This window comes from Perna viridis, chromosome 12 (assembly GCF_037379345.1).
Source record: "Perna viridis isolate PV_CMFRI_1.1 ecotype Kerala chromosome 12, ASM3737934v1, whole genome shotgun sequence".
Lineage (NCBI taxonomy): Eukaryota > Metazoa > Mollusca > Bivalvia > Mytilida > Mytilidae > Perna > Perna viridis.
The window spans coordinates 3944040-3954814 of NC_142456.1; the positions used below are offsets into that span (position 1 = coordinate 3944040).

The window sequence follows — 10775 nt, forward strand, 5'->3', positions numbered from 1 at the left end:
CTATTTTACGAAATACAATATACTTTTGACAAAACGAACTTAAAGTTAGTAATGGCAATTCGTTGGTTATTTTAATATTTTCGTTTCAGTAATTTTGTTAACCGGGTGCACCCACTAAAAATGCTGAAAACCACATGTAAAGTTCTTGTTTATAAACTGCACATTTTTGTACAGTACATTTATCGTTTATTGCAGAACCCAAATTGAAAGACCGTTTGATATTAAAAGGGCGGGGTGCTTGAAATATTTGATCGGATCAAACTATTTACTTTTACCACGTTACATGTAAAAATATCAGTTTTGCGAATATATCGAATCAAATTATTTTTTTCATATATGTAGAAGTATAATGTTCGGATCAGAATGGTTTCAAAGGATCAAAATATCCTTATCTGCAACCTTCATGATCATATTTAAAACTTTTCCACTCCCCTTATAAAATTATATGGTCTTCCCCTTACTATCCGTTTCGTTGAACTTAATTTTTTTTAATATCAACTTTTCATATAACCTTTTTCATGTAGAATTACTCGCTTTTTGATATGCATTTTGTACATGTGTTCTCCTATACACCCATGGGCATATTTCCACAAGTGCATTAACATGTATATCATATGTGCTAAACCAAAAATTATTTTCTGGTGAGTTATGCAGTTTAGAGTTGAATCTTACCCTTTATCTATGGTGTAGTATGCTTATAATATAATATGTCTTTTTCACCACTACACATAGTTATCATTTTTTTATTACTAAATGCACATCAGGCTTATGGTTTTGTTCTGTTTCCTTGTCCCCCAAAATAAAAAAAAAACAAAAGGATGTACATTTAGATATTATTATTTAAATGTACCGCGCCTTGTTTAAATATGACCAGAATAGGTATGGTGTCTATGTCAAAGAGATAACAACACCACCGGGATGAAAATGTCAGCCTAAGGCCACCCATTGGTCTTCAATGAACGACGAAGAAATCCTCATACAACAGGGTAGGCTGTAGCTGGTCCAAAAACATCACTATAAAGCCTATCACAATTTATCAACATCTTTATCGTTGAGTTGTTTTGTTATCTCACCGTCAAAATAGATCTTTTTTCGTTTTCGATAACGCTCGTTAAGTTTGTTGACCAACTTAGATTTATACGTGTAAGATTTTCAATATAAAGTTAAGCTACAATAAATCATTGAAAACCCACATACTTGTATTTCTTTACCGGTATTTGAACGGGAATATAAAGAGATATAAGGTAAGCGAATATTCACCCTGACCTGCAACTAAATATGTAAAAAAAAAATGAAGATTTTGAACGAATTCCTTTTATATGGTGTAGAACGTGAATTTTTACATTGGCATTAGATGGAAACAAAACATCAAATAACATAACAAAGGAATTAGGACTTGAAAATGTGGACTTAAGGTGTCTTCAATTTTAATGTTGCGTTTGCATATTATGATTATACAAGTTTCATTCACATGGGTCAGATTTATTTTCAGTACTTACCTTTTAGAGCCTATCAAATATGTATCATATGTACACTTCTTGTACACGTCTGATACATTTTAACCTGCCCGCTTTTCTATTGGTCATTACATATATATATACTTACCACTATCAGATGGACTTTCTCGATCTACATGCAATCACCCAGTACATGTATAGATGGCTGCGTACTGACCTAACGATAGTGGTAGCAAAAGGAAAAAACTAATATGGTGAAATTTAACATGTGTGTTTTCCTTCCATGTTTGATCTTTGTCACTGGATTGCTTTCTTTTTATTTCCGCTAGAACCTTGGTTCCCTTGATTACTCTTAAACAAATGCACAAGCATATAAACTAAAAACAAAATAGTAGGTACTCTATTAGTTCTTTTAGTAATCTCCACATGACAATATCAGAACAAACGTAATATAACGACATAGAGACACATAAATGACCAACAGTGGACAATCAGTATGCTGTTTCGCAGAATCTTAAAATTAAAAAAGCTACACGATGTACATGTACATTGAACATTACAGGTACAATGTCTGATTCAAAGATGAATGGCCGAATAAAAGTGACATTTACCGTAATTCTTTTATTACTGTTCAGTGGAATGCTAGGAATTATTGCATGGCAGGTAGAAGAACATCGCAGTAGTAAGACACAGCCGAACAACTACCAATCTAGTGCCGAGCTCACACTAGGGGCAATGAAACTTAACAAAGACAATATGTCTGTCAGAATCGTTGATTCGAAATCAACGTCAAACCGACTAACAGGGAAGCTGTTTGTTAACCGAAGTGTCAACACTACGGGAACAGACTGTGGTAGCGATTCGACCAAAATTTGCATGAACTGGGCTAATGATCGCAATGTTCAAATCACATACAAGGCGTTCGGAACTGTCGATTGCTATTTCTTCGAGTGGATAACGCTTCGTTGTGAGAGTCAGGTTCTGATGGATTGCTTCGATTTAGCAGGAGCACACTGGTATGGCGGCTATGAAGACTGGAATCAGTATTGGCCCTTGGAGCAAACCTCGATGAATACAAATGCATTTTTGGCCAATGATTCATATCAGAAATTGTTAGGTGGTGTTCAAGAGCGGTATTTTATTAATACCCAAGGGATAGGGTTCAATGTAAGTGACGATGTTCCTCTTTTTCTAAGCATCAACAAAAGTTCAGATGGCAAAATGTGCTTCACGGCAAAGTACGATAAATATCCGTATACCAATACGCACAGGTCTCCTCCTAAACTAATGTACAAGATATGTACGGCAGATAACGTACGGCAAATACATGACTTTATGTCAGCATCTCTCCCGAACCCCTCCGATATTCCCGACAAAGATCTCTTCCGGTACCCTATCTGGTCAACTTGGGCACAGTATCATAAAGATATAAATCAATCAACTGTATTGGAATTTGCGTACAATATCTTGAAGTATAAATTCGGACATTCGCAGTTGGAGATTGATGACGACTGGACTCCTAAGTATGGAGACATGGACTTTACAGCAAAGAAGTTCGAAAATGCTAGTGACATGATAAAACAACTGAATAAAATGGGTTTCCGAGTAACCATTTGGGTGCACCCTTTCTTCAACATAGATTCGCAAGCTTTCCTAGAGGCTGGTGTATTGGGTTTCTTGGTCCGACAGTATGATTCCTTGCTTCCTGCTTTGGTTTCATGGTGGGATGGCAATGCAGCTGGAATTCTAGACGTTTCGAATGAAAATGCAACAACATGGTATTTGAATAAGTTGCGGAATCTACGCACTACTTACAATATAAGTTCTTTTAAATTTGATGCTGGTGAATGCAATTGGCTTCCAAACATCTTTGCAAATCCGTTTGACTCTCCAAACTTTTATCCAACAAAATGGGCAGAATTAGCTTACAATGCTGACAAAAACGTACGACATCAAGAAGTGCGAGTAGGCGTGAACACGCAGAATCTTCCGATATTTGTGCGCATGCTTGATAAGGACTCAAATTGGGATTACCGGAATGGACTTAAAACGCTGATTAACACGGCTCTTACATTCGGAATTCTTGGGTATCCGTTTATCTTACCGGATATGATAGGTGGAAATGCGTACGAAGGACATATCCCGGAACGAGAATTATTCATTCGGTGGTTAGAAGCGACGGCTCTACTTCCGTCGATGCAGTTTTCCATCGTCCCTTGGCAGTATGACGAAGAGGTTATAAACATATCAATAAAATTTACCAAGATGCACGAGAAGTATAGTGATTTAATAATTGAACTTGCACAAGAGTCGGTCCGTACAGGAGCACCCATAATTCGTCCGATTTGGTGGGTAGCCCCGGATGATGAAGAGGCGCAAGTGATAGATTCCGAATTCTTATTGGGAAACAACATTTTAGTTGCTCCAGTATTACAGAAGAATGCCCGATCTAGAAATATCTATTTACCTGCAGGGCGATGGAATAGTACGACGAATGGAACCATTTTCGATGGACCAATATTGGTTCAAAATTTTCCTGCAGCTTTGGACGAACTACCTGTCTTTGAACGTGTGACGGCAAATTGATTTTAAAAAATCTGTTAATATAACTTGAACATGTTCGCTATTAACTTTTTAATTTTTTAAATCTTAAAGTTTCTGAACTTTAACGTGTTGTATCTTATATCCACATTTTCTTCTTACATGAATATTTAAGTTATTTGATAAGTCTTTTTCGTTGCTTTGTGACATCATATCTGTTTAAACGAAAAATGGGTTTAGTGAGTATTTTAAGTTATTTTATTAAATCTGCAGACCAAAAATACCGTGCAAAGCCACGAAAACTTACAAATGTTTTATTTAAAGAGTTAAAAATGTTTAACATGCAGCATTTCTAAGGAAAAGAGCCACGTGAGCTATTCCAAATATGCGTCTGTCCTAATACACCATTTTATGAAACCATTAACTATTAAAGGCTTAAAAATATTGCCGTTTTTGCTATCTTAAAAATGTCAATACTTACATCAGCATTCCACGTTAGCCTTTCAAACAAATGTTTTCCTTCTGGAACCACCTTGTAGTTCACAAAGTTTGATCATCTGCATTATTTGGGTGTATACTCTTAATATGCTGATCCGGTATAACAAAAATGGCTGCCATGTTTATTTGTAGATCATAAAGGGTTTGAATCGATAATATCAAGGTATATAGAGAAAATATGGACTTCCTATCATTTGAAGAGCTTTCCATAGAGTCACGGCTATGTATAATAGAATTATACCTTATTAATCTTTATTATCAAAACTATTATCATTACTTTGCAGTTTCTTTAAAAGAGGGATCAAGGGAACCAAGATTCTAAAGAATGTAATCCAGGGACAAAGACCAGACATGGAAAACAGATATACACAACAAAGAACATAAAGTAACTAAAATTATACATACAAAGTAACAAAAGCAAATAAGAAACTCGGACTCCACTAAAAACTGGGAGCATATAAAAACATTATTATTGGAAATACAGTTACGAAATTATCCTATAATAGATAAGGCATACAAAAGTCCCTATGTGCCGAGGATGTAGGATCACTTCTTTTCAGTTAGGTCCCTTGATGGACGAAAAATTGTGTTTTACAGTATATTAGCCAATTATATCTTGATAAAAATAAATGACAGGAATATATACCATAGAACTGTAGCAAATAGGGAAAAGTTACGATGGCTGAAATAGTTTATTTTTTCCCGGAGGCTAAAGAAATGAGTTCCATGTGAGGGTTGTAGGCCTTCTAATTGCCCTTGTTAACATGACTTCGTCACATTAACCTATTTGTAACAGATTCTTGTTGTAGTTATTGACAGTTTTATATTGCTTGTTTTTCCTAAACCTTAAAAAATAGGAAAGTTAACTCTTATGTGACCTACATTATATGAAAACTCCGAAAAGGTTTTTTTTTCTCGTTTAATACCTATTTGACCAAATACTTCTGGGTGTTAAATATCTATCCAAAGTGGGTTTTTTTAAATCGTAAAATGGCAATTTGACTTCCTACTTCTGGTGTATTTTTTAAGACGTCTTCATCAAGGGGATATGTGAATGGAAAACATTTTCTTTTACTTTTTCGACTTTTGAATAGGAAAATTAAGATATATCTATTTCATTCCTTTTACTTTTATTTTGAAATGATTAGTATATCTACAGAAACTCATATAAAAATGGATCAAACTTAACGATAAACATGTGAAGTCCTTAATCTGAGACAAGTGTCAAACTCAACTACTGTACACCTCCTTCCAGTTACGCATGAATAGTCAATAATTCGTGTACATGCACGTCTTTCAGGGGAACCTTAAAAAACTATAATAAACTTCATTTTCAAATTTCAAAGATAGAAAAAAAGTCGATGAAAGATGTTTCTCTCAATGTTTTGTAAGGCGAATAAACCACAAAGGGTGGTCCCTGGTTGATTTCTTTTAGATGTTTCATTAGATGTTTGTACACTTCCAAATGTTTGTAATCATTTGTAAATGTTTAAAAGCAACAGTTATCAAATACAATCATATAATATTTCCACAGATAACGAAATAAAAGGTCCCAACAGAAAACAAATACGGAATCCATTAGCGTCATTTCTGTGTGTTACAGGTACACACATGATTAAGAGTCAGGCAAAAAATCCGTAATGTACTTCCATTGTGCCTTTCCTTGGTCAATCCGCCATGTTAGGATATGAAAGTACTGGTATTTACTTGTAATACATGCAACTATGACTTACAGATTGTGTATTACAATGATTATTGTCTACATGTAATAAATTGGGTATTCAAACAAAATTCAACCCTCAAAACTTTAGAATGTAAACAATGCACGGTATTAAAAAAATGTAAGCAAAAAAGCTTTGAAGAAAGGTGTTAAATCAAACTTCAGTTACATAAACTTTCTAAGTCAATATGATTTAAATTTGAAAGCTCGTTAAAACTGTGTCCGTTGCGGACCTACAGCCTCAGTAGATAATGTTAACAACAAAACACTAATCCAATGCATGACCCAGTCAGGTCCAAAATAAATCTGGCAAAATAAATATTACACCATCGGAGCTGCTGGTACCGCAATGGTCCTGTCTTGGTACAGGCATTTCGAACTAAATGGTAGGTTAAATCTAGGTTTTACAGCGCGCTAAACCTTCCTCTTCCATTGCCGCGTGAATATACCAGTGGTGATTAAAAACATCTGCATGCTATTGTTAAAATCGGCAAATCAGCGGTCACAAAGAGCAACTTACAAAAAACCAAACAAACAAACAAACAAAACAAGAAGAAACTGAGACCAAGGACTTATATCTAAAAATGAATTTTGTAAGAAACCTGTTAAGACACATTTCCTCATACCCCTGATTAAGGAGTCTTTTACGCAGATATTTATGGCGTTCAAGGAAATCAGAATTGTTAGTACTTGCTGTAGAGTAGGGAATCAATTGTGAAATATAAACAACATATGCAGGAGATGAAGCAATATTGCTGCACAGGTAAGTGAAATTTTTCGTAATAGAATTAAAGTTATACACTTCCACTTTGTTAATATGTATTAAATTGTCTAGTCATTGTAATGTCTCTGTTTCATGTAAAATATTGATATCTGTATGTACCCAATCATTTAAATCATCTGTGTTTTATATATAATATATGAGTCTACAGATGTAATTAGTTTATTAATAATTGAATATCTCGCATCTTGTACATGTCTCTTGTATCTAACAATGATCTTGAACCGAAATACAAAAAAAGAGCATCAAGTAAAAATATAGTTATGCATTCCTTCCTACCTTATAATTACAAGGCATAGTACTAAAGAAACGTGAATCGATCTTTTTTAACAGGTAACGACCGATGTCAAAAACATGCCAGTTGTTTTGAAACAAGCATGGCCGGCGATGCTACAGCGCTAATTAGTCTAAATGAGCGTGGAACATGGTATATGTTACAACAGGCTACTGATTAATGACCACTATATATTAGTGATGACTTGTCTAAATGCATGTATTGTACATCAGATTTGTTTCTTGTTATTCAATTTACAATGTAATAATTTGTGATTAGGAAATTGATAATCACCATTACATGTACGTACACATGCTTTCATTTTGGGGACTTTTTTTGGTGGTCGGATTTGAAGCTTTATCTAATATTGAATGACATTAAGTGTTGAAATACATGTAAGGACGTAAATGTATACAGAAACGTATTTATATAAGCGTCACTAACAATTTTGTATTTTTGTATTTGTTTGTTTGCGTTACTACGCAATGTTTTGCGTAATAATGCATATAAATTAGAAGTTAAGAAAGTTAGAGGCTAATATGCTTCCGTAAAAGGCTGCTTTTTTTAAAACTCAGGCTTCAGTAACAGATCTAGCGGAGTGGTCCATAGGCTGGATCCCCTTTTTGTTGACGATTTTGTGTATTTCATGGATAGTTGGAATTAATAATAGTAGCCTAATACCCCCTTTTTAAATTTCTAGATCGACACCCCGCTTTTAAAAAAAAATAGTTGATTCGCCCTGATTTTCTTTCAACGTCGATTGGTAGAATTTTGAACAATAATAGACTGAAAATTCCATAGCCTAAACCTTTTTATCTTCAATATATGCCGCGTATATGAGGTACAGGCAACATATGCCAATTTTAAAATCTGTTATATGACTTGGTATGGTTTCGATCTCCTTGTTCTCGAAGCAAGCAACCACTATTACCACATGTTAAAGAGGTTCAGTGCAAAGAAAAGTGCGAAAGTCGCTCTACCTCCTTTGTCCCTTTAAGTTATTATCCGAGAGAGATGTAAAGTTATGAAAATAACCTCGCCATCCCTGTTGGGAAATGAGGCCTCGGGAAAGTACAAAATCTAGACGGTAAAACTAGAACAAATCGTACTGGCGACACTGAGAAAAAGATCGAAGTGTGTGATCTGGGACCCGTGTAAAACAAAACTCATGTGAACTTATTATTTTCAGCGATTGATACTTAAAACCTCATTTCATGGGTTCCAAATTCTTAGCTTTATTTCCCTGTGTGTTTTCCTATGGTGATTAACCATGAAACGGTATAAGAGGCAACATTTTAATTCTATTGGTTTTAGTAGTGAACCTTCACTAACGTAAGAAAAAGAATTCTGTTTATTTTACGTGATTCTCTACAAACATCATGTACATTATTCCCTTGTATTCCGTCGATCTGTTAAGCTATTCAAATTTATGTTATTCTACATCTGACTATTAGAGGAAATGAGGCGAAAAATTTAGCGGAGACAAAAATGCTGTAGCGTGTAATTGAATAAGACATGTAAGCACGGAAGTTTTGGTATCAACAGCGATAGTTTAAGAACATTTATTTAATTGGTATCTCGCTATATGAACACCAGTTAAACAAAATTTATGGTTATTGCATTAATCCATGCATTGTTTGTAGTATATGTTGTTATATTGAATTCATAATTTAAAAAAACTTTTTTGTCGCGGTCCGTCCGGCCTTTAATTCTATTTACGCCTCTCCCCAACCCCAAATCCTGGATCCGCCATCAAACATTTTACAAATACAAATGCATAACTATTAATTGAAATAAATATACAATGTACAGTTTGTTTTCGCGTCATCCGGCTTGTTTGTGATTTTGGCTTGCGAAATTTCCAAGTGCACTTCCTAGCACTCAAACCGCTGTCATGGGAAGATGCTGTGTTCATCTTTCCGGTTTCTTTGACTCATTTCACTTACATGTATATAAAGCCTCTTTAAAAAATGGAATATATGTTTGAGTAAAGAAAACTAATGGGATTGATAAAAATACATTTGTGACAGTAATCAAAGCAATTAAAATGATTTTAAAAAGCGTCAGACTCTTTTTTTCTTCATTCAGATTGTTTCTTACTATAAAATGATTGTAAACGGGATTGCCGATTTGGCTAAATGGGAAAATCATAGCCGGATAAGAAAAGACAAAAGCGGGAAACTCATAACCAAATAAAAAAGGCACAAAGCGGAGACGCAGAATAACAGTTTTATGTTCATCAAATCTGTATTTACTGATTGGGATTTTTCTTTAATCCCTTGCATCATGCTGGTATGTTTTATTTTGTATAACTTAATTCGAAAGCACCTAAAAGTTTGCCAAACAAACTTCCAGCATTATCCGAAATATATTTGATATAACTCAATGTTATTTTGACTTTAGTGTGCAAACACATGCATCAGTTATAATAACAAACTCGTGAGCTATGCGACTGCCGTGCGGTCAAATTCCCTTTCTGTTGCAAAATTTTAGATAAGAAGAAAGCTTTTCTGAAGTATCCACTAATCCTTCGAATCTTTATTAATCTCTTATATACAACCGTCCTAATCGTTTCAAGAAGAAGTGAATTATGCAAAAACAATTTAAGTAACTAAATGACAAGTTTGAGGAATCGCGTAACGTTATGGCGATATTTGAGATTTTTTGTTGCGGAAGTAAGGATTCAAAAATCGCTCTACTTCTGTTATAGTATTTACCGACCATATGCTTTCCTTAACAAGATGATAAAACACGTGTTCATAGATATCCGACTGTCTGTACGCGAATGACTAATTACTTCTTTTTTTTTCAAATTTAGATGCCACCATTTTTATGTTAAGTGTCATTCTCATTAAAATCAATAACAGATAAAACACTGACAGGATCGAAACGTTTGATTGTATGATGAAGCTGTATACGATTTGATTTTATGGGGAAACTTGGGAGCTAGGAATAAAGTTGAAAAAGGCAGGAGAAGAAGTTTTTGTTGAAAATGTAAGATGAACATCATAGCAAAAAAGACAGGATTGAAATGTATTAACCCATTCATAGATTGAAATGCTATTTTACAAAGGACATCTATGGAAGACTGTAATATAATTGAAATTGAATATACTGAAAAGCCTAAGATCGTTTATCCAAGTCAATCGTAAATTAAAAGTCTAAAAATCATTCTTACAAAAATATAAGTAGAACGTTTAAGAAGATTGGTCGAGGTTTGATACAGCATGTGTCGAGGTTTGATACAGCAGGTGCTACAGATTTTAACATGTCGTGTTCATTATACATGTATCATTTATATCAACCATATTTCAAGTATACATGCAGTCTGTGAAGGGGTGCGATTTAAGGTATGCAATATAGGTCTAGGTGTGTGATATAGGGTATGTGATATACGTCTAGAAGTGTAATATACGGTATGCGATATAGGGTAGATGATATAGGGTTTAAACAGCACTTGTAATGCAATTAAAGGACAGACACACAAAAGTAGCTTTAGAAGAG

At 34.4% G+C, this 10775-nt stretch overlaps 1 protein-coding gene across 1 annotated transcript; it reads left to right on the forward strand.

The window, feature by feature from the left end:
• Nucleotides 1-1112: 1112 nt before the first annotated feature.
• LOC148600912 (alpha-galactosidase MYORG-like) lies at nucleotides 1113-4442 on the forward strand. The gene is made up of 2 exons (XM_088555995.1): nucleotides 1113-1244; nucleotides 2020-4442. The coding sequence occupies exon 2, from the start codon at nucleotides 2025-2027 to the stop codon at nucleotides 4041-4043; it is 2019 nt and encodes a 672-aa protein (XP_088412121.1). The 5' UTR covers nucleotides 1113-1244; nucleotides 2020-2024; the 3' UTR covers nucleotides 4044-4442.
• Nucleotides 4443-10775: the final 6333 nt, after the last annotated feature.

What these genes read in the sequence shown, in the direction of transcription:
- LOC148600912 (XM_088555995.1), top strand. Translation starts at nt 2,025, where the DNA reads ATGTCTGATTCAAAGATGAATGGCCGAATAAAAGTGACATTTACCGTA.